This window comes from Muntiacus reevesi, chromosome 1, assembly GCF_963930625.1.
Source record: "Muntiacus reevesi chromosome 1, mMunRee1.1, whole genome shotgun sequence".
NCBI lineage: Eukaryota > Metazoa > Chordata > Mammalia > Artiodactyla > Cervidae > Muntiacus > Muntiacus reevesi.
This window is the reverse complement of record NC_089249.1, coordinates 57,776,016-57,800,740: the sequence shown is the minus strand read 5'-3', so window position 1 is coordinate 57,800,740 and position 24,725 is coordinate 57,776,016. Positions and strand designations below refer to the sequence as shown.

The 24,725-nt window shown below is 49.4% G+C and overlaps 1 protein-coding gene across 1 annotated transcript in view; it reads left to right on the top strand.

Annotated features, from left to right (window-relative positions):
• EFCAB6 (EF-hand calcium binding domain 6) overlaps positions 1-24,725 on the top strand; it is a 242,193-nt gene that overhangs the window by 160,517 nt on the left and 56,951 nt on the right. Inside the window, exons 21-22 of the mRNA XM_065924192.1 lie at positions 9,503-9,599; positions 15,164-15,282. Of these exons, the coding sequence (XP_065780264.1) occupies positions 9,503-9,599; positions 15,164-15,282 (216 nt within the window). The remainder of the gene's footprint in view (positions 1-9,502; positions 9,600-15,163; positions 15,283-24,725) is intronic.

The window sequence follows — 24,725 nt, the reverse complement described above, 5'->3', positions numbered from 1 at the left end:
AAAATTGAATGTTCCCTAGAATAATGAAATAGATCTAGTACCATTAAATCAAGCTCACTAAGACCCCATGATCTGTCCTATTCTAAGAGGGTTCAATGGACCCATGTGCTAATTGAAAGATAAAAGGAGTTTTATTTCATAAAGAAAAGCACTTTTTATGTTTCTTTGGCAGATCTCTAAGAAAGAATAAAAGTCATGAATGCCACTTTCTATTTTCTGGATCATACAGATTTTCTATCTCTTCTTTAAATATTTGGTGTAGTTCATCTATGAAATCATTCAGTCCTGGAGTTTCCTTTTCAGAAGAATTTTAACTGTGAATCTGATTACTTTAATAGTTGCAGGATCATTTAGGGTTTCTGTTCCTTCTTGACTGAGTTTTAATAATGTGTGTCTTTTAAAAAATTGGTCCATTTTGTCTAACCTGTTAAATTCATGAGAATAAAGTTGATCACAGTATTTCCTTACTCTTCTTTCAATAGCTATGGGGTCTTTAGCGATATCCCTGTTTTCATTTTTGAATATTGGTAGTTGATGTTTTCTCTCCTTTTTCGTTGATCCATTTAGCTGAAGGTTTTATTAATTTTATTGATATTTTCAGAAAAGAAAATATTGTTAAAAAATCATGAGTGAGTGAGTGAGTAAGTCGCTCAGTGGTGTCCCACTCTTTGAGACCCCGTGGACTATACGGTCCATGGGATTCTCCAGGCCAGAATACTGGAGTGGGGAGCCTTTCCCTTCTCCAGGGGACCTTCCCAACCCAGGGATCGAACCCCAAAGGGAGAGAAAAATGCATTTACAGTACAGCGTTTATCCATACTGTAAGTTTCCATTGTCTGTTACGAGACGCATCATCTCTCAGTACCCATGTCTGTGTTGTCTCGTATGATACAAAACTCTGTAGGCGGCGTACATTTTGGTGTACAACTCTACACATCGAAGATGGAAAGATAATGTGAAAAGGAATTCATATTTATTTAGAGGTATAACAATTCATGCATGGATAACAGAGAAGCAGCAGTGTGGTTGCTTTAAGGGAGCTTAGTGTAACTGATACAATTGCGGACCAGGTAGCCTAGCCTACACAGTAATGAATTAATCATTATAAAATCTTTATGGCATACAGCGCATGTGTGCATGCATGCTCAGCCATGTCCAACTCTTTGCCACCCCAGAGACTTCAGCCCACCCAACTCCTCTGTCCATGGGATGTTCCAGGCAAGAATACTAGCGTGGGTTGCCTTTTCCTCCTCCAGGGGATCTTCCTGACCTGGGGATCAATTCGTGTGTCCTGTATCTCCTGCACTAGCAGGCGGATTCTTAACCACTGAGCCCACTTGCAAAGCCATGGCATACAATATTACACTCATATTCAAAATGCAGTATTGGAATCATTGTTACTCTAAAAATAAAAAACCCTTACCTGTCATGATACACTAATATTCAGTTTCTCCAATATGAGAGAGAGAGGTGCCAAGAGAGGGAGAGACATACTACATGATCATGTAATTCTTTGAAAGTAAAGTTATAAATAAGGAAGAAAATTAAGACATTAATTTCATATTAAATATCACCTTATGCCTATGTAAGGATAGACTACTGTCTACAAATATTTTATGCATTTTTGACATACCTTTTTCTTAAATTTTTTCAATATTTCTAGGCTGTGTGGTTCATCTGTGAGTTTTTTCAAGTTATCACAAACCTCCAAAAAATTTCCCAATGTATGAGTTGAAAAGATTGGCATATAAGTTGACTTGTGCAGTCCAAACCTGTGTGGGGCAAAGGTCAACTGGAGCTTGTCCTGCATTTTTGTTTTCTTAAGCTGAAAACTCAGATTTTTATTTGAATTATTTCTTAACGCTGTCAGCTTTCTCATAGGCATTGATTGAGCTGCATTTCACAAATTTGGACACATTGTAGTTTTTATTTTCACTCAGTTCAAAATATTTTCTAATTTCCCCTTAGACTGTTTATTGAAACCATGGATTATTTAGAAGGATGTTTTTTCTTCAAAATATTTCCATGGTTTCCAACTGTTTGTTATTGATTTCTAATCTAATTCTGTTAAGTTTAGATAGCACACTTTGTATGGTTTTAATTAGTTTAAATTTGTTAAGGTTCATTTTATAACCCTAGAAACGGTCTATCGTGGTGAGTGTATTGTGCTTAGTCACTCAGTCGTATCTGACTCTTTGTGACCCCTTAAGACTGTGGCCCGCCAGGCTCCTCTTCCACGGGGATTCTCCAGGTAAGAATACTGGAGTGGGTTGCCATGCCCTCCTCCGGGGGATCTTCCCAACCCAGGGGTGGAGCCCAGGTCTCTTGCATTGCAGGCAGACTCTTTATCCCATGTATACTTGAAAATATTGTGTATTTGTCGGTTGCTGGGTGGAGGGTTCTGCAAATGTCAGTTAGATCACGTTGGTTATAGTGTTCAGATCCTGGCTTAGTTTCTGTTAGTTCTGCCAGTTACCAAGAGGGGAGGGCTGGTGTCACCAATGGTAATTTTGCATTTGTCTATTTCTCCTTCATTTTTAATCCACTTATGCTTCCTGTATTTCAAAACTCTGAGAGAAAATGTATGTTTATATTCACCGTTTCTGCTTCTCTTCTTTTATTTCTGAAGTTCCAGTTTTCTCTCTGCTGTCATTTTCCTTCCCCTGAAGAATTTCCATTAGCATGTCTACTGGAGACAAATTATCTTCGTTTTCCTTCATTGATCATATCTTCATTGTTCTTTCATTCCTAACAGTTTTTTTTTCCCCGAATATAAAATTATGAGTTGACAATTCTTCTGTTAAAGCACTTGAAAAATGTTGTTCCATTGTCTTTTGGCCCCTGCAGTTTGTGAGGGAAAATCTACAGTCTTTCACATGGTCCTCTCTGTGGTGGTTTAGTCACTACGTCATGTCCAGCTCTTTTGTGACCCATGGACTGTAGCCCGCCAGACTCCTCTGTCCACAGGATTTCCTAAGCAAGAGTACTGGAGTGGGTAGCCATTTCCTTCTCCAGGGGATCTTCCCGACCCAGGGATCAAACTTGAGTCTCCTGCATTGCAGGCAGATTCTTTACTGACTGAGCCATCAGGGAAGCCCTCTATAAATGTGTCATTTTTCTTAGGTTGCTTTCAGGATTTTTCCTTTATCTTTAGTTATCAGTAGTTTTAGTATGAGGGCGTCTCAGGTGGTGCTAGTGGTAAAGAACCCGCCTGCCAATGTGGGAGACGTAAGAGACGCAGGTTCGATCTCTGGGTTGGGAAGATCCCCTGGAGGAGGACGTGGTGTGTTTGAGCATGATTTTCTTTGAGTTTATCTTTTCTGAGGTTTGCTGAACTTCCTGAATCTGTAAATGTATGTTTTTCCACCAACTTTGAGCAGGTTTCAGCTGTTATTCCCTGCAGTTTTAAACTTTTTCCAGTAGCAATCTTCTTCTGTTCTCGCTTCAGTCCTGCAGTGACCTGATATTAGATCTTCTGCTTTTGTATCGCAGGCCTCTGTGTCATAGGCCCTGGAGAGATTCTTTTTTTTTTTTTCTGTCTGTTGATCAGATCAGATTATTTCTAGTCATCTATTTTCAAGTTCACTGACACTGTCAGTGATGGCTCTGTCATCTTCATTGACCCAACCCAGTGAAAATTTTATTTCAGTTGTTGTAGTTTTCAGTTCTAAAGTTTCCACTTGGTTCTTTCAGGGTTTTTTTTTTTTTTTTTTTTTTTTTTAACTGCTATTTCTTTGCTCAGAACTTATGTCTTTCCATTTATTTTAAGAATGTGTACTCTTACCTCATGATTATAATAGCTGCTTTAAAATATGGTATTTTCAGCATCTAGGTCATCTTGGAGTTGGTGCTTGTTTGTCTTTTATCTTGAAAATTGTTGGCATTTTCCTGGTCCTTTGTATACTGAGTAATTTTGGACTGTATTGTGGATCTCTTTAATGTTCTATTGTGACACTGTTCCTGTTAAAATCCTTGGTAGTGTGTTGGTTGATTGATTTTCAAAGCAGACAATCCATCCAGCTAGTTTCAGAGTGCGTGTTCTGACCTGCCCTCTGCAGTTTCACTGTCAGTCTAGTTTTCAGAGCCGTTGCAGCTCCATCAGGCCAGCCCATGAAGGCAGCTCCCAGGAGCCAGTCCTAACTACCCTTAGTCAGGTTCTCAACGCTCTCCCCGGGTTGCTTTGGGTTAGTTTCACATATGTACACATCAGAGCGTGTGCACACATCAGAGCGCGGGCACCTGGCACTTCCTTCATGCATCTGAGCTTCCCTTTCTCTAGCTCTCTCCTCTCTGTGATTTCTTCCCACCCTCTCCAGCAGTAAGCAACCCACTTTTTGGTCTTGTGGTTGGAAAATCTTCAGGTTTTAGTCTTTCTGTGCTGTTGAGTGCTTCTCATGACTGGGTCCACCTCCAGGGCAACACGGTGAAAGAGAAAAGGAGAGAGAAAATAATGTGGATTTCTTCAATCCTCCTTGAACACAGGGACCCCTTTCACCATCCCCTCTGGTTTCAAGAGAAGAATTTCAATTTGGGGTACCTACTGGGCCAGAACCATTGCTTGGCACCGTCATAGAAGTGTGGTTTTGTAACTTGGCTTGCTTCCCTTGTGACTCAGCGGGTAAAGAATCCGCCGGCAATGCGGGAGACCTGGGTTCGATCCCTGGGTTGGGAAGATCCCCTGGAGAAGGGAAAGGCTCCCCACTCCAGTATTCTGGCCTGGAGAATCCATGGGATTCTATACAGTCCATGGGATCACAAAGAGTCAGACACAACTGAAGGACTTCCGCTTTCTCTTGCCTCAGATCAGGAGTGGAACAGCAAAAAGTGACAAGAAAGGGGAGGCTTCCCTCATGTCCTTTGTACTTTAGGGGCTTGCCTTCCTAGTTCTTCGGTCAGAAAAACGGGCTTTCTTCTGAGGCTTTTTCTGTCCACATCCAGTGCACAACTCCACAATTAGAACTGTCTTTAAGCAGCTATTAAACTGGAAATAGGGAGGGGAAAAAGTCCGTGAAACTCATAAGTTGGTCTTCAAGATTTGATCCCCACCGCCACCAGTATCCTATTACTTACTTTTGGGTGTCCTCAGAGAGTTGCTTTTTGTATTCGGTCCAGAGCTGTGATCAGTGGTAGAGAAGGGGTAAAGTAGACGTGCCTGCTCCTTTTCCCTGGGACATCTCAGGACTCTGGCCCTGCCTGGAATGTTGCTCCCCAGGGTGGCACAGCACCTTCTCATCACTCAGGCCTCGGGGAGCCGCTCTCTGACCTTCTTGGCTGAAGTGCCCCGACCCCACCCTGGTCCCTCATTCTCAGTCACATTCAGTATCTGAACTTACCTGATTCACTTATTTTCCCAAGTGTTTCCTATACGTTCCCGCCATCAGAGCATGAGCTCCTTGTGGACGTGGGTTCCGTCTGCCTTGCTCGTCATTGTGTTTATAGGACCTAGGGCAGCACATGGGAAGAGTTCGTGACTGGTGGACTGGTTGACAGGAAGGCTAGATCCGCCTGTCAAGATCTAAAAGGGCCGGCCATAGGAGAGGAAATACGTAAGTTCTGGAAAAGGCCGCGGAAAAACCTTCCGATCTCTCCAGAGGAGACAAGGATATAAAACAGGACAGATGAGAAATGAATGGGAAATCAGTAGGAGTGCCTGGTTTGAGCATGAGTCACTAAGAAAATAACCAAGCCTCATAGCCCAATAAAGAAATCAGGGTGTATTGGATGTGTGTTCAGACAGTGGGATCATTTTGGTAGTGCGTTGACTTTGCAGAGACAGAACAGGCCTCTCAGGACCTCCATCCTTTTTGGGGGGAAGTCCAGGTGAGCCCACTGGGGTCAGGTGAAGTCTAACAGTGACGGCAGGGGACTGTGTGTCATTAGGACCTACAGTCCTTTAAGCAATAGTTGTGAAAATGCAGCGTAATCCACCCAACCTTCCAAAACCTTCGTGGTAAAGTAGCATTGCAAGGAGATCACATGAGTTAATCCTAAAGGAAATCAGCGCTGAATATTCACTGGAGGAACTGATGCTGAGGCTGAAGCTGTAATACTTTGGCCACCTGATGTGAAGAGAAGACTCATTGGAAAAGACCCTGAGAGCTGGGAAGGATTGAAGGCAAAAGGAGAGGGGGGCGGAAGAGGATGAGATGTTTAGATAGTATCACTGAGTCAATGGACATGAGTTTGAACAAACTCTGGGAGATACTGGAAGACAGAGGAGCCTGGTGTGCTGCAGCCCATGGAGTCGCAAAGGGTTAGTGACCCAACAACAACAAAAATAAAGTAGCAATAGAGGGTTAGACTGCCTGATCTTTGGATCCCTTTCCATCCTTGAAATTCCATGATTCTGTGGAGTCCGGTAGGCAGTTGGAGAGAGATGGAACAGGGAAGCAGGTGAGGTTGCCGTGCCATTGGCACGGAGGTGTGGACAGCACCAGGCGGCGGCCGGGGGCAGGAACAGGGACGGCTTCTCAGAGGGTAGATGAGCTTTGGGGGGAAGGAGGGCGAAGGAGTGGGGGGCGGGTGGAGAGGGAGAGGCACTCACTGGGGGCACATGTTCTCCACGTGGTGGGTGTTCCAACACATGCTGTGATTTAAAGAGCTGTGTCACGAAGGGGATGAGAGAGGGGAGAGACAGTTAAGAGTGTCACGTGTTAGGCAACAAAGCCGGGCTTGGCAATGTAGAAGTACCTGGTGGATTTGCAGACTTTGGGTGGCCAGTGGGAGGGCGGGTCTCAGGCAAGGGAGGTGTGCCAGCCGTAGTTCGCCTGTGTACCCCACAAGCTGGCTTCTGCCAGAAGAGGAATGAAAGTGGGCCCAACCTCAGGTGGTCCATGTCAGCAGGCGGAGGGAGAAGACTCCGCCCAGCCGCTGCCGGTCCAAGAACTCTTGTCTGCCAACCCACGGGGTGTCAAAGTCTGTGTAATTCACCAAAGAAGCACCGCTCTGAATAAGACACTTTCCAAGTGACACACGGGTCCACAGCCCAGTGGGGGCTTCTGGGGTAACGAGGGCCACCATGTCCTCGGTGACCAGTAGGTACAGAGCGCTGTCATCAGGGAACCTGGGGCGGTCCCGGACAGCTGAGACCGGCAGCAGAGTTTCTCGGAAGGATTTAAAGGAGAAGCCTTGTGCAGAGTGAACTATCACTGCTTAAGTTGTTGGCTCCAGTGCCGTGCCCTGCTGTCTGCTTTTTTATTTTTTTTTATTGTGTTTAGTTACTTTCTTATTTTTTGGTTGCAAGGACGTCCCTTTTAGCTCAGTCAATAAAGAATCTGCCTGCAATGCAGGAGACCTGGGTTGGATTCCTGGGTCAGGAAGATCCCCCTGGAGAAAGAAATGGCAACCCACTCCAGTATTCTTGCCTGGAGAATCCCCATGGACAGAGGAGCCTGGAGGGTTCCCAGTCCATGGGGTTGTAAGTATCGGGCACGACTTAGCAACTAAACCATTATCATTACCATTTTTTGGCGGCACTGGGTCTTCACTGCTGTGTGCAGGCTTTAGCTGTGGCGAGCGGGCGGCTCCTCTCTCATTGTGGTGTGTGGGCTTTGCGGTGTGGCGGCTTCCCTTGTTGCGGAGCACGGGCCCTAGGCACACAGGCTTTGGTAGTTGCAGCACGCGGGCTCAGTGGTTGTGGCTTGTGGACTTGTCGCCAGGAAGCTGTGGGATCTTCTTGGACCAGGGGTTGAACCCATGACACCCTTTATTGGCGGGCAGACTCTCAGCCACTGGGCCACCAGGGAAGTCTGCTATCTGCTCTAAATGTAGGACGGGAGTGGAACATCCCAAGAGAACCTCTCCTGGAGACAGCGGCTGCAGGCCTCACTCATCCCGACCTTGCACAGGGCTGGGCACTCCAGCGGTGCTGGCAGAACTGAGCTCGCTGAAGTGAGATACAAATGTTAAGCAAAAAGAAGATCCTCCGCGCATAAAACCACGGTGGCCCTCTCACCTCTGTGAGCTGAATTGCCTAATGGGTCCTCTCCTCTGAGGACTGACGCTGGAGGAGCTGCCAAAGCTGTAGCTTCAGCTGGAATGAAAATAATGAGAAACGCTCACCTCCAGCGTGGGAGGGCCCTGAGCTGATGGGCCGGGATTCCCGGAACTGGCTGTGTGATTTCGGCAGGCTGTTTCACCTCTCCAAAGCCCAGTGTCCCCCTTTACAAAGAGGGGTGATGATGCCAACATTGCTGGGAAACCCCAGACTCCGCGTGGCAAGTGACTGACAGCTCCAGCCCAACTGGAGCTTGTGGAGGTCATGGTCACCCCAGAAACCACGTCCGCCCCGCCCGGCGTCATACACAGAGCCGCAGAGCTGCCCGGATCGCATAAACCTTTGCTGCAGTTTTTCTTTAGATTTCTTTCCTCACAAGCAGCTCATGAACATGAACTATACTCCTCTCAAAGGGTGACCTGGGGGACTTCCCTGGTTAAGACTCCACGCTTCCAGTGCAGGTGGCATGGTTTCCTTTCCTGGGTTGGGAAGATCCCCTGGAGACGGAAACGGCAACCCACTCCCGTATTCTTACCTGGGAAACCCCATGGACAGAGGAGCCTGGTGGGCTACAGTCCATGGGGTCACAAAGAGTCGGACGGGATTTAGCAACTGAACAACGACAACAGGGGACTAAGATCCTGCGAATTGCACGAGACGACCAAAAAATGAAAAAATAAAGAGCAACATGGGGCTTGTTTGCTGCCCTCCTCCTCCGGGTTTTCCGGGCTCCTTTGGGGAGAAATTCCTCTGAAGGTCCCTGTGGGGGCTTGCTCACTCACCTTCAGGCAAGACACCCCAATCACCCACGTGCCCGTGAGTGAACAAGGATCCGAGCAGGGCAACCAAAGATAGAAGAGGCAAAAGGCTTTATAGGATCTGCTCCCCAAATTTGTTGTCGTGAGTGGGATAGCCCAGGGCGCCCCAAATTCCTTCAGCCACAGTCTTCACTGCGCTTCATGGTGCCTTAACCACAGTCCTTTTTGAAAGTGTCTTCGGCGTCCGCCGTTCTGTGAGTAAATAGAATTTTGATCATTTTGTATTCCACAGGCTCAACCTTTGAGCGTGAGCTGAGACCGAGTCTGTAGGTCATGTTCCCTAGGGTTCCCAGGCTGTTTGCTTTGGTCCGAGTTATCACACCCACTTGTACATTCAGAAATAAAAGTTTTGGGTTGTTTTCATCCAAAGACAATGTTGTGCTGTGTGTTTTTTGGTTTTTTTTTTTTATCCCTCTGGGAATAAACGAACCCTTTTTGTTTTGTGAACCGCTGGAAAAGTTGAACAGCATTTACCTGGAAATAAGCAAGGACTCCTAACTAAATTTAAGATTTCCCTAACATGAAGCTGGGGAAGTAAGACTGTATTTTAAGAATTAAGTTAGACCAGATGTGAAATAGCAGACTTTTATAGTACTTTTGTCACGAATGGGGGTAGGGGAATCCCTTGAGAGATTAATGAGTCTTTTAAATTGAAACAGAATTATTTATAATTTTTTTTTCTTTTAAGACCAAAACAGAAGGTTGCAGATTCAGAACTAGCTTGTGAACAGGCGCATCAGTACCTTGTCACCAAAGCAAAAACCAGATGGTCAGACTTGTCTAAGGTGAGAAAGCGATTGTTTCCTTAAAAGGGAAGGGCATCTACTTCAGTGTTCCAAGGTCACTGGGATTATGGAGCTGTTTTGATCCAGTCACTGAGATGGGAAAACAACTTTTTAGACCAATGTGGTGCCTCCTTTGACTCTTAAAATACTTTTTCAAAAGAAATTCTCACATTCAAGGTCAATTTGGTCTTTAGGGAAAAAAAGTGATTTTAGGAGTTACATGGACTGAAATTCCTGGCTTTATCTCAAGTTTGATATGAATTAAAAATTTAAATGAAGCAACATAAATGCTATCATATTTATTTTTACACAGTTAATAAGTGTTAGTCATTCAGTTTTGTCTGACTCTTTGTGACCCCATGGAGTGTAGCCCGCCAGGTTCCTCTGTCCATGGAATTCTCCAGGCAAGAATACTGGAGTGGGTAACCATTCCCTTCTCCAGGAGATCTTCCCAACCCAGGGATTACACCCAAGTCTCCTGCATTGCAGGTGGATTCTTTACCGTCTGAGCCACCAGCGAAGCCCCCACAGTTATAAACACGCATTTTAAAGAGATTTCTTCCTTTCCTGCCAAAATTATGAAAAGCTCATTTTCAAGGTGAATACCCTCCATGTGAAGCGATGTAAATTTCGATTACCGTGTCAAGATGGACAGACACTGTAACAATGACAGCTATCCCTGCAGGACAGTAGATCTGAAATGCAAGCCCGGGTCATCCTGAAGTTTAGACTGTGGTGTCAGTACTTCCCAGTGCAACAAGGACCCAGTAACTTCACTTTTAAAAGTATCTGTAAACTGCATCATAGGAATACGTTCACACTGCTCTGAAGAACATCTCCACTTTATTCCGTTTGGTCATTTTCTTTCTGTGTTCTCTCTCTTGGCCGGTGTCCAATGTGAAGGCCTGCTTTTAAGCACCCGGACCGCCACTTCCTTGGTCCCCATCCCCAGAGCATGGACTCTGCCAGCCCAGGCCAGCAAATCACATGGACCGAGGCTGGACCGGCCTTCCAGAGTAGTCCCCTGGGCCGAGGAGCGCAGGGCGTGATCCGGACTGCACGTGTGGGCACTCAGGGCCCATACCCCAGCAGGGAGGGGCAGAGCTGACACCGTCAGCCACGTGCCCGCCCGCTCCTGCTTCCCTCCGACCTTCAAACTCCCTCAGGCTGGACCAACCCAGGAAAACAGCCCCTTCTGCCCAGCCTGCCCCTCCTCCTGGCTGCTCTGCCCTCCTTCCCTTATGGGAGCAGCCGCCTCCCAGGTCCGCTGTGGGCGCTGCTGCCCGTGGGGCCAGGGCCTCCCGAGGGCCACCTCCAGGGCCCCTCGCCGCTTCTTCCAACCCCGCCTTGGCATCGTACAAACTGCGTGCCCGGGGGGTGTGCCTGCTCCCTCCTGGAGGTGCTCACAGACCAGGGAGGGGACAGTCAAGGAGCACAGGCTGGTTATTAACGAGGCAGGCGGATGCTGAAAGGAGCCGGCTGCTGGGAGCGGCCGGAGGCTGAGGAGGCCTTTGCTTCTGCCATGTTCGGTTCACCCTGCCTGAAACGCCTCCACCTCGGCTCCCTGACACCCTGCAGGCCGCCCCCCCCCCAGCCCCCCCCCGCCCAACTCCTGGCCCGGCCTCCTGGCTGGTTGACCTCCTCCCAGTCCTAGCCCTCTCACTCCACCTTGATTCCATGGCCTCTCTTAGTTGCCTTCATCCTTGATGCTGGGCAGAGCCCCAAACTATGTGTGGAAGAGCTGTGGGGACCCCAGAGCTCTGGGCTGCTAAACCAGCAGCCCCCGGTGTCCTCCCATGGAAACCTCTTCCGTCTCTCCTAGAACTGAGCCTGGTGGGAGTGGGGCGGAGAGGGGACACGAAGGATTACGGAGAAAGAGGGATTTCAGGGGCCTGGAAGGGGGTGGGGTTGGGGGAGGAGGCACTTTGTCTAGAACCAAGCTCAGGGCCACCTTACCGGCCCCTGCAGGACTAAGTGACCCGGCATGTGCGGATCGCCCCGCTGCTCTCTCGGTTTATCTTTAGTACCGCACTGAAGGGATTAGTTCTGGATTCTAAACCGGCAGAAAGTAAAGCCCAGAAACAAGATCAGCCGTATTCCCACCAGAACCGCAGGTTCTCATGGGCGCTCACATCCACACTCTTCACTGCTGGGTCCCAGCATTTAGAGATGGTGCAGGTGTCTCCCTTCTGCTGCGTTTCTGTTGGGAATTCATGAAACAGGACCTGCTAATATCCTAAGGGGGTGTATTCTCCAGTAAAACTGCACTTGAACTTGAACAAGGGTTCAGGGTTTAGTCATCTTGTGACCTTCACATATAGGGTCACGTAGCCCGCCAGACTCCTCTGTCCATGGGATTCTCCAGGTGGAATCCTGGAGTGGGCCCTATGCCCTCCTCCAGGGGATCTTCCCGACCCAGGGATCATACCTGTGTCTCTTAGGTCTCTCCTGCACTGGCAGGCGGGTTCTTTACCACTGGTGCCTCCTGGGCAGCCACATAAGGTCACGGGGCTCCCCGTTCCTGCCACACACAACTGGGGGCGCCTCCCGCTGGATGCTCAGAAACATAGAGGAGTCATCCCCTCTGGGGGCAGCTAATATGCTCATGTCTATTGAAGTACTTTTGGAAAATAAGGTCATTGGTTTCTTCAGCAAATATTATTATGAGCTGACCATGCCCTGTTAGGGAAGTCACTCAGTTGTGTCCGACTCCTTGTGACCCCATGGACCGTGGCCCAACAGGCTCCCTCCATCCATGGGATTTTCTAGGCAAGAGTATTAGAGTGGGTTGCCATGCCCTTCCTCCAGGGGATCTTCCCCACCCAGAGATTGAAGCCAGGTCTCCCACACTGTAGGCAGACGCTTCACCATCTGAGCCACCAGGAAAGTCCTTGTTGCAAAGTATAAAGATACAGTGACCAAAAATAAGATAAAGACATGTCTCTGCCCCCAGAGACTTGTGGCGTAAAGACCAACAAGAGCTCTAAAGAATGGTATGGATCACAATGGCAACGGTGCACACACAACAGGGTGCCCAAGAAGAGGTCACTAGTAGAAAGATGAGCAGGTGTTGGGCAGGCGTGCAGGGGAGGTGAGAACGTCAGGCATGACGCTGAACCAAGGCAGGGGTTTGCGGGGCTGACCTGAACGGTGGGGACTGCAAATAGTTCAGCACGGATGGGGCAGACCTCGGGTCAGACCAGGTGGTTTTCAGTGTGAGGCAGTGGATGGATCACAACAGGCTGTGCACGCTGTTGCTTTTTAAAAAAACTTGTGGTAGAGGCTTCCCTGGTGGCTCAGTGGTAAAGAATGCGCCAGGCGACACAGCAGACATGAGTTTCATCCCCGGGCCGGGAAGATCCCACCTGCCATGAGGCAGCTAAGCCCATGAGCCACAGCTTCTGAGCCTGTGCCCGAGAGCCGGGAACTGCAGCTGGGAGTGCACGTTCCAGCTGCTCCAGGCCCTCGTGCCCCGCAACCCTCACACGGCAACCAGAGTAGCCCCTGCTCTTGGCAGCTAGGGAAAAGCACAGCCACAGAGACCCATCACAAAGTAAATAAGCATATGAATAGTATTTATATATTTTTGGATTTCAGTGGTGTGTGACAGGAGTAAATAAATGAATACAATTATTATTTTTTAAAATTGTGGTAACATAGACATAACATAGTTCTTCTGACTACAGGGCCCCGGGAAGTGCTGGCCTGCTGGAGCAGGCTTCTGGGGGTGGGGGGTGGTTGTGGATCCAGGGTCATCCTGCTAGTAGGCAGGTCTACTTCCCCACAGCTGGGATCTTAGGTTCCCCGACCAGGGATTGAACCCTGGGCCCCTGCAATGGAAGTGCCAAATCCTAACCACTGGACTACCAGGGAAGTCCAGTGATACGTCTTCATTAGCCAGTAGGCAGCTGCCTCCTCTTTGTTCTCTTAGAGTTTTTAAATCAGTTTGTCAAATTCTACAAAGAAAAAAAAAAAAGACAACTATTGGGATGTTTGGCAAGAAATGGCATCTGTACTACACGGAGCCTTCCAATGAATGAACACAGTGTAGTTCCATTTATTTTGATCTTTTAAAATGTTTTTCAAAGCAGTTTTAAACTTTCCTATGTAAAAATCTTACGATCATTTATAAGGTTTGTTCCTTGGACTTTCTATTTTTGGTGCTGATGTAAATGTTTTTTCTTTTTAAGTTCATTTTCCATGTCTGATATATAAAAATGTGAATGATTTTGCCTATTGATATAGAATCCCAGGGCTTCCCTGGTAGCTCAGATGATAAAGAATCCACCTGCAATGTGGGAGACCTGGGTTTGATCCCTGGGTTGGGAAGATCCCTGGAGAAGGGAACAGCAGAGTGGGGAGTTAATTTGGAACATATACAAATTTGGGATAGCTACTCATTCCAGTATTCTGGCCTGGAGAACTCCATGGACAGAGGAACCTGGCAGGCTGCAGTCAATTGGGTTGCAAAGAGTCGGACATGACTGAGCAGCTTTCATTTTCACTTGTTATAGAATCCAGATTTATTGCCACTTTCTCTTATTATAACGCTTTATTTGTGAATTCCTTGTATACCTGTATATACAGTCTTGTCATTTGTGAATAATGACAATTACATTTCTCCCTGCCCTGTTGTTACACTTTTTACCAATTTTAACTTGCTTAACTACACTGACTTGCACCCCCAGTACAATGCTAAATAGAGAGCAATAGAGATATTCTTGTCTGATTCTTAATCGTGCAGAAAGTGTTTCATGGTTTCACCATGAAGTATGATGCTTACAGAGGACTGGGGACTTGAACCCATTGTGTCTTCCTTGCAGTGTGTTGGAAGGAGGAAGAATGAACTATTGTTTAGAAACAGTTTAAGACAGTGTTCAATGCCCTGTTCTACCTGCTTTCTTAGACTGTGGTCCTTTAAATGCCTGACACACTCCCAGAGACCTTTTGCACCCCTTGTGGGTGTTGAAATGGTCCCATGTCACCTCATCGTAACAACTAGAGACTCAGGTCCCTTGGGGAGATGATAACCCCGAGCAGTGTGGGCTATGCCTCACCTCTCAGGCTCTGGTTGGCCCTTAGTGCTAACAGTGTTTGAACTCAAATTGTTGCTCAGGAAAAAAATCCCAGCCACATGCCCAAGACCACTCATTACCCAGAAACAAGCCCGTTCTAGGATGTAACTCTTGTTGACGTTTTGCTCTGTCATCTTACTGAGCAGAGTGGGGACTGTATTTGGAACATATACGAAGGGGTAATTAGGGACTTCCCTGCTTGTCAGGGAGTTAAGATTCACCTTCCAACGCAGGGGGTGTAGGTTCCATTCGTGGTGAAGGGGCTAAGATCCCACCTGCCTTGTGGCCCCAAAACCAAAAGAAAACAGAAGCAACATTGTAACAAATTCAATAAAAGACTTTAAAAATGGCCCTCGGCAAAAAAAAAAAAAATCTTAAACCAAAAAAAGTAAACAGGAGGCGAGGGGCATAAGGGGAAGTCTTAGAATGTCCCAGATACTCTCTGAGTGCATTTTACATGTTACTAAATGCTGCCTCCTACTATTGTAGAATTTTATAGAAACCGACAGCGAGGGCAACGGCATCCTTCGACGACTGGACGTGAGGAACGCGCTGTACGGCTTTGACATTCCCCTCACACCGAGAGAGTTCGAAAAACTCTGGATGAGGTGAGTGGCGTCGGAAAGCTGGCTCTCTTCCTTCCCGACTGCCAAATTCAGCACCGGGTTTTCATCATGCCTTGGGGGTCAGGCAGGGCCAGGAATATTTTCCTGTGGTTGTATCTGCCCTGTTCATCCCCCAAAGCAGCCTTGGCCAACAGGCCGGCCTTTTGGAACACAGGAACCAGGTCAACACTTGTCACCAGCGCCGGTCGTGAGGGTTTTGCGTTTCCAAGGAACCGCGCATTCGAGCACATCCTTTCACTGTGTCAGAGAATGAAGTCACTCCCCAAAGACCTCTCTCTAACACAGCTAGCTCCGCGGACAGATCCGCAGTGGGTTAAGGGAAACGCAGTCTCTCCATTGCCCGGAGATGGAAATCAGTGCTACACAAGTGTTTTATAGATTAGTAATTTGTTGGAAGAAAATAACCAAACTTTTGGCAACTTGGAATAGTTTCCCGAGGGTATCTTAAACTGAAGCTAGGACCTAGTATTGGCTGCATTTTTCAAAATGTACTTTAGACTAAGCTATTTCTGAACGAGGCCCGCTTGTCACAACCTTCCCTGAGTAGATTGTCTAAGTTTGGAGGTGCACTCACCAAATGCGCTCCATTTCCGAGTTCCAGATCCATCTTTGAATTGCTCCTTCATTATATGTTAGTTGCTGCTGGCATCCCCCTAGGTCGTACCCTAATATTGCAGGTCCTCTCGGGGGCCAGTTCACGGAGCAGTGCATGCAGTTTTTTTTTTTTTTTCTCCAACATTTCATCTGTTTAAAGTGGAAAGCTATAATGTTGGCTGAGTTTAGAATTAGGTGGGCTGTTTTGTGTCTAATTTAGAAAAGCATCGTGAAGTTCTTACAAAACCCTATTCTTCTTTTAGATCAGTTCCAACCCAGGGTGAGTGTGGCCTCCCTGCCCGTTTTCCCTTTTTAACAGACTGAGTGAGTGGGTCCACCTGAGGACTCAAAGGACGGGGTCGTAACGGGCAGACGGACGGAGCTCTCACCATGTAGACATTTCGGATGATGCGGAGACGACTGTGTCATTCTGACGTTTAGAGAGCTGTTGGTGGGCACAAACATCCCCCCCCTCCGCCCCGCAACACTGGGGTGAGCGTCGCCTGTTATAAGTGCCAGAGGAGGGACAGGTCCAGCAGACAGGGAGCTGAAACAGGGGTGCTGTGGGCGTGGAGGAGTGATGCTGAAATGGTTCCTAGGGTCTAGATGGGGCAGGGGGATGGGCGAGGGGCTCTCCAAGGTACCTGGGCTCCAGGCTAGGGAAGGAAAGGTGAGGCTGATTGCCCGGCGCAGTCCCAGCTTTCCGGCAATACTCATGGGACATCTGGAACAACGCAGTCTGAGTGGCTGCGATGTGGGTCAAGTCTTGCTTCAGGAAGATGAGTCAGGAGGCCGTTCAGAGGAGAGGTTGATGGGGGGTGTGGGGCATGAGGGGACGGCTGTCTCCATCAGGGAGGGTGGGACGCGCCCCCAGGCTGGGTGCCAGCCTTAGGGATGAGGGGTGTGACAGTCAGGTGTCCCTGGGGGTTCCCTGTGGAAGGAGGGCGCACCTAGCCCTCTTCTTGATGGGAGACAGAGAGGCACCCCTGTTCGTGGGAGGGAGACTCTCACTATTACTTTTGGCTGAAGTTTCTTTATCTGTGTATTACCACTATTCTATAAATACACAGTGTCCACCCTGTGCTGCAAACTGAGATAAGGACTTCGCCCACCTTTGTGTAGCCAGCTGCTCGCCGGGGATGGTGAGTGGCTGAGAGCTCTGCAGCCGCGTGGCCATGACCCCCTTCACTGTGGCATGGCCCCATCAAGTTCCTTAACTTCTGTGCCTCGCTCTGCTCTGCTAAGTTAGCTCCAGCGGTCAGGGTCAGGGTCAGGGTCACCTGCAATAACAAACAAGACCGACATCCCAGGGGCTTGCCCCGATAATGACGTCACGATTTAGTGTGGGTGGTGGGGAGCTCTGCCCTCAATCACTCGGGGACCAGGAGTGCCCCACCCCCCACCCCCGATCTTAAACGTCTGCCAGCAGAGATGGGGAATGATCACAGAGGGCCGGTCTGGGTCAGCTTTGTAAGGTCCAGGCCTGGAAATGTGGCTGTCACTTTGCCCGGACTCTCTGGACCAGAATCCCTGCACGTGGCTGCACCCCGGCCAGGGAGGCAGGGAGAAGCAGTCTGGACGTGTGTCCAGGGAAAGAGGAGCAGAGATGGGGAGCCCATGCTGGTGTCTGCACATGCGGAGTCACTGCCAGGAAGAGGGGCGATGGAGACAGAGGGAGCCCCAGGAGTGTGTCCACAGTGTCCCGGCGGGACCGCAGCAGCTGCTCTCATATTTACAGCCGAGCGGGACCTACGGGAGAGACTGATTACAAAGATGTCAGATGGACCAGGGGTCTGAAAGGTACTGCAGAGTTACTCAGGCCGGGAGGCCGCTGCCCGCCCCAGGACTGGAAGAGCAAGGCGGGGTTACCCAGAGACAAGGGGCTGCTCCCCGCCAGGGACTGGAGGGCAAAGGGGAGACAGGGTATTTCCTGGAGACAGGAAGTGGCCTCCACCCCTGATGCCTCTCGGAATCTGCTGGAATCTCAGCCGCTGGGCTGAGCCGGAGCCCCTGGGACCAGCCTGGCCCTGCCCTCTCCCCACCTCAGATGGACACAGCTCCCTGGGAGCAGCTGGGGTAGCTGGGAAGACAGGCAGAAGGACAAGCACAGGGTCGAGAGCCACCAGATGAATGTCCAGCCAAGTGGCAAAGGGGTGTCATATCCCAGGACTGCGGGGTCTCACAGCAGCTGAACCACATTGTGAAGGCAGGGACAAGGTGGGGACGCTGTCCTGAAGGCCAAGTGTTTAGTAGGGACAGATCGAGGCAGGTTTCCACATTCTAGAAAGATTACTCTGGCCACAGGGAGGAGGATGAATTGCCAGAGAGAAGAGGGAGGCATGGAGATGAATTTGGGGCTCTCTTGGGGTTCTCAGTGAGAGGACGGGGTAAACTTCCCAGGGCGAGAGCCTGAAGGACTGGGAAGGAAGTGATAGGTGTGAGAGAGTTAGGAAGTGACCATTAGACTTTAGCAGCCTAGAAAGGGGCCTTCCTGGTGGCTCAGCGGTAAAGAATCTACCTATAAGGCAGGAGACTCCGGTTTGAACCCTGGGTTGGGAAGATCCCCTGGAGAAAGAAATGGCAACCCCCTCCAGTATTCTTGCCTGGAGGGCTGCAGTCCACGGGATCTCAGAGTAGGACACGGCTTAGTGGCTAAACAGCAGCAGCTGGAAAGAGAGGCCGAGTGATGCAATAAGACGCTCCTTGGACTCGTCTGATGAGCTTGGGCAGAGATCAGGAGGCCACCCTGGAGTGGCCGAGTCACCCACAGCTGAGGGCTGTGCTCTGAGCGGGGCTGTGCCTGGTCCCCTGGAGCTCAGGGCGAGCTGTGTGACCTCGGGCCAGTGGCTCACCTTCTCTGAGCTTCAGTCAGCTGTCCCATGGCATGGCCGTGTGACCAAACAGTATAATAAGGGTACTCGGCAAAGATAAGCATAAAAATTAGTAGCAAAAAGATCATACAGATTTGAAATTAGTGTCTGATAGGAATATTAATGCACACTCATTTTAGAAGGCTCGGAAAATCCAGAAAAGCATCAGTCAGTCAGTTCAGTCACTCAGTCGTGTCCAACTCTTAGAAACCTCATGGACTGCAGCATACCAGGCCTCCCTTTCCATCACCAGCTCCCAGAGCTTACTCAAACTCATGTCCATTGAGTCGGTGATGCCATCCAACCATCTCATTCTCTGTCCCCTTCTCCTCCCGCCTTCAGTCTTTCCCAGCATCAAGGTCTTTTCCAATGAGTCAGTTCTTTGCATCAGGTGGCCAAAGTATTGAAGTTTCAGTGTCAGCATCAGTCCTTCCAATGAGTATTCAGGACTGATCTCCTTTAGGATGGACTGGTTAAATCTCCTTGCAGTCCAAGGGACTCTCAAGAGTCTTCTCCAACACCACAGTTCAAAAGCATCAGTTCTTCGGCACTCAGCTTTCTTTATAGTCCAATTCTCACATCCATTCTTGACTACTGGAAAAATCATAGCCTTGACTAAACGGACCTTTGTTGGTAAAGTAATGTCTCTGCTTTTTAATATGCTGTCTAGGTTGGTCATAGCTTTTCTTCCCAGGAGCCAAGCATCTTTGATTTTTAAAAAAGCATAAGGAAGAGGAAAAGACAACAACAAGAAAGCAGCTGTACCCCACTCAGCAGACATGATAAACTCGGTGGTGTGGTTTTCCATCCATTTTCTAGGCATTTTTGTGACCTCGGTTAACCGTCCTCACCCTCCTCCCTCCCCCCTCCACTGGCCTGCTCCTCTCGGTGGCTCAGTGTTTGCTGACACGACTCACCCTGGTCTCCCCCCTCCAAGTCCCCACCTGCCCGCTGCACGAAGCAGGAGGTGTGGCCTGGCAAGGGGGTGGCCGGCGCTGGGCTGCCCAGGGCCCCCTGCCACCGAGCCTCCCGCAGCTGCTCATACAAGGGAGGGGCATGCTTCCACCCACCGTGAGTGACGGGGGCCCCAGGCAAGGCGGGAGCAGCTGGGGCCAATGTGACACAGTCTGCCAGCTCCTGGAGTCTGCTGGTGAGAATGAGAAAGCCCACCCCCAAAACTGGGTAGCTGGAAGTGATCAGGAAAATAACATCCAGCTCTTTCAAAAACACAGAACTAGAAGACATGGAGAATATGGACAAAATAATTGTCATCATCCGTCACTCACTCAACGCTGAAACGTAGCACCTGCACTCTGTTAAAGCTGTGAGTCCTCCAGAGGGCCTCATTTACACTGCGGGAGTAAATTGATGCATTAACCCCCCGATCTCACTGACTTGGCACATGGATGTTTTGGTTCTTATTCACCCAAAGTCTAGCATGTCTAGCAGCTCTTCTGGACACTTCTCTTCCAACTGGTGATTTGGGATCTGGCTTCCGGAGGTGGCTTCATTCCTCAGCAGGGTCCCCGGGGATCTGCAGCAGGTCAGCCCAGACTGACTCACCTCTGCCCCCAGCCCGTGGCCCGCGGATGGGTGGGCTCCGGCCCCCGCTGAACTCTTGGGGCGGACAGAGGGGGAGCAGGTGTGTGTTAAGCGAACCTGGCTCACCGAGGGTTAGAGATACAGAGCCTCAAACCTGGAGGAGGCCTTTGTGAAAGGAAACCTCCTAAGTGAAGCCGGGAGGACCTTTCAGCCAGAGATTTCAGGAGCAACTTGTTTGGTTTTGGAGAGACGGCTGAGAATAAATGACAGGATGAACGTGCATTCACTCATTCCTTCATCTGAGCGATCATTAAGCAGGAATTTCCTGAAGCTTTCGAGATCGCAGGCCCGGTGCCAGATTTGGGGGGTTCAGAGATGAAGGCAGCCCCTTGCCCATGACTCAGCCAGGAAGACAGAATCTGCGTGCCAGGAGGGAGAAGCCAGGCAGCCTGGGCTGTGGGTGTTGTGGGAGGTACCCTCGGCGGTGCGATGCCTGACCCTAGCCCCCAAAGAAACAGTCATTAACCAGAGCCGGGAGAGGGCATCCCAGCTAGCGGAGAGGCCCAGAGTTGGGGGCCGGGAGTGGGGGGCCCCCAGAAGGGGAAGGATACTGCTTGTGTCAGCAGAGCCTGGGGGGACAGGGAGCCCCAGGACCAGGGCCCTGGGGGACGTGCCTTTCTGGGGCACTCAGCCTTCTGAGCCCCTCCTGTGGCCTAGTTTCCTTGGGTAGATTTCTGCTATTTTGGACCTAAAATCAACTTTGCCAAGAAACTATGAAGCCGGTGTGTTATAAAAACACGCAGACGACTCAAGCAGGACCGCCAGCAGCCTGGGAAATGTGAGTATAGACGCCTGTCGTGTACAACCAGCTGGTCACACAGACCTGGTAGAATGTTCTGGAGATGATGCCCAACTTATGCACGTTGCTTGTTTGGGTAGATACGCTGTACGTTAGTATTCCAATATGAAAAGCAGAGCCTATTACAGAATCCCTGTGTCCTGTGCATCGGCTCGCATGAACACGTGTGACTCACGTGAAGCTTTGGGTCGTCTCCGTAGGCTCGGCCAAGAGAACCCGTCAGGTGCTGTGCTGGCCCAGAGAGCCCGGGACCGGAAAGGATTTGGAAAGGCTGAAGGAACAGTTCAGGAAAGGGAGGACTGGGACTTCCCTGGTGGTCCAGGGGTTAAGACCCCGCCTTCCAATACAAGCAGTGCAGTTTCATCCCTGATGGGGGAACTAAAATCCCACATGCCACAGAGCATGGCCAAAAATAAATAAATAAAACGTGTTTAAAAATAAAGGAAAAGAAAAGAGAAGGTTGAATGGGATGTGCTGAGGGTAGGGGTCGAGTTAGAAGAACTGAACGTGAAGGGGGCTCAGCTTGGTGAGGACTAACCCAGCAGGCCCCTCGTCCCTCATGAAGGACGTTCTAGTAGCTGACGTCCTCTGGAACCAGGAACACTGGGCAGTCCTGGAAAGAGGGGGTCTCCCCTCTCTGGCGAGGCTGCATCTGAGCTGGGGTGCATAGGGGCCAGACTGTGGCCCTGGGTGGGGCTGGGGTAGGTGGTATCTGGTCTGTGGCTCCCCCAGGCCTGGGTGAATGTGCCCACTGGGCACCAACCCTCAGGTAGCCAGACACTTCAAGCTCTGAAGGGCAGCTCTCTGAGCAGTCACGCCGCCCTCCCCACGGATGGTCACCGAGAGAACCCCCGTGTCCAAGCTGCCCAAGGACCACATCCCCCTCTGCTGCTGGCCTGGGTCGTCAGTGGGGCTCGCACCAGATGCTTTGAATCTGGGGTCAGTGGTGTCGGAAGGTTCTTCTGTCATTTGTGTAAGAATCAAGCGCTAAACCGAGCATGAAAGAGTAAGACTTTTTCAGCCCAGCAATCGATGTGAACGTATTCACACCGTGTGTACAACCGAACGGCTGTGTGTGCAATAGACAGGCAGTAATCTGATTATATCATAAATTAGTGGCCATTGCCACATGCAAATTTGAGTTTTTATGGGCCCTCTGTTTTATATGCATGTTTTTCCTGGCGCATCTGTTGCCGAACCATTTTAAAATTCAACCTTTATAACCAAGTTGATTTTTTTTTTAATGTGACACAAAGGATTATATAATGAAGGGTGAGGTTATGTAAGCTGAATTAACTCTCTTATTATTCACATGCATAACAATATTTTAGTTGCAGTTGTGCAATCTGGTCTTCTGTTCCTTGGAGATGTGGAGAGAATGTGTATGATCTTTATCAATGAAGTAATTAAGAAGTGTCTTTTCATTCAGTCCAAGTGTCACGATTTAGAGTTTGTGGCTGGGAATCCGTGAGTGTCGCCCGCAGGGACAGCAAGCCTTCCTTAGGGACACGCATGCTTCATGTTCACTCGCTCAGCGACCAGGTATTGATAAGGAAGCCTTTGCAGGGTGGGTTGCTGGGAGCTGTGAGTTTGCCCATCAAGATAAAACAAGGCACGTTTCTCCTCAAGAAGCTTTCCACGGAGCCAGGAGGGGAGACGCGGGCTGGAGCGGGGGATGCGGAGGCAGGACCTGCCTGAGCCTTTGGGCGGCCCCGGTCCCAGTTCTCCATGCACACCTGCCTGGAGGGCATGAGATTTCCCATGCCGGATCCTCATCCCAGCCTGGAGGGACCCAGGGGAGGCGGAGATGCAGTACTTTGACCTTAGGACCAGAGAGAAAGAGGTTCCAGAAGGGTGCCCTGCTGGCCAGGGCTTTCTTGTCAGGCGGGTGGTCTGTGCACCTTCTCTCAGGAGCCCTGCCCCGCCGGGATGGGGAGCCCTCCCCCGCCGGGATGGGGAGCCGTCAGGGAGCCTTCTTCCAGGGGTGTCTGTCTAGAGTGAGTCACAGCTGCATCTGGTGGCATGAGGCTGGCGGAGACGTGACACCATTCAGGGCGGGCCCAGGGCCCAGGGATCGCCCTCGGAACCTGAGAAATGGCAGACCCTCCCTCTCCCAGGTTTATGGAGGGAGAACTAGACCCCCCTTTCGCTGCTGCCTCGTCACCAGCAGTAGGGGGAGCCGTTTCATAGCAACACCAGCCCTTCCTGCCACCTGGAATAGAAAGCCAGGTGCAGTGGTGTGGCTTGCCAGGGCATGCCAGTGGTAAAGATCCACCTGTCAATGCAAGAGATGTGTTTTCAGTCCCTGGGTCAGGAAGATCCTCTGGAGTAAGAAATGGCAACCCACTCCAGTATTCTTGCCTGGGAAATTTCATGGACAGAGGAGCCTGGGAGGTTGCAGTCCATGGAGTCTTAAAGGGTCTGACATGACTGAGTGAACATGCAAACACAAGCCCCAGGAATCAGAGGCCCCCACGGGCCTCCTCTGATGGGTGGATCACTTTGTTCTATTTTAGAAAATTCACTGAATAAAGGTAGAATGGTATTTTGGGAGGGTTGCAAGCCCTAAGGCTGTGCTGATAACAGATGTCACTATGCCAAAGTCTTTGTGTGGATCACAAAAAACTGTGGAAAATTCTTAAAGAAATGGGAATACCAGACCACCTGACCTGCCTCTTGAGAAACCTGTATGCAGGTCAAGAAGCAACAGTTAGAACCAGACATGGAACAATGGACTGATTCCAATTTGGGAAAGGAGTACATCAAGGCTGTATATTGTCACCCTGCTTATGTAACTTATATGCAGGGTACATCATGCAAAATGCTGGGCTGGATGAAGCACAAGCTGGAATCAAGATTGCTGGGAGAAATATCAATAACCTCAGATATGCAGATGACACCACCCTTATGGCAGAAAGTGAAGAACTAAAGAGCCTCTTGATGAAAATGAAAGAGGAGAGTGAAAAAGTTGGCTTAAAACTCAACATTCAGAAAACTAAGATCATGACATTTGGTCCCATGACTTCATGGCAAATAGATGGGGAAACAGTGACAAACTTTATTTTTGGGGGCTCCAAAATCACTGCAGATGGTGACTGCAGCCATGAAATGAAAAGACACTTGCTCCTTGGAAGAAAAACTATCACCAACCTAGATAGCATATTAAAAAACAGAGACGTTACTTTGCCAACAAAGGTCCATCTAGTCAAAGCTATGGTTTTTCCAGTAGTCATATATGGATGTGAGAGTTGGACCATAAAGAGAGATGAGTGCCAAAGAATTGATGCTTTTGAACTGTGGTGTTGGAGAAGACTCTTGAGAGTCCCTTGGACAGCAAGGAGATCCAACCAGTCCATCCTAAAGGAAATCAGTCCTGGGTGTTCATTGGAAGGACTGATGTTGAAACTGAAACTCCAATACTTTGGTCACCTGATGCGAAGACTGACTCATTGGAAAAGACCCTGATGTTGGGAAAGATTGAGGGCAGGAGGAGAAGGGGACAACAGAGGATGAGATGGTTGGATGGCATCACTGACTCTATGGACATGAGTTTGAGCAAG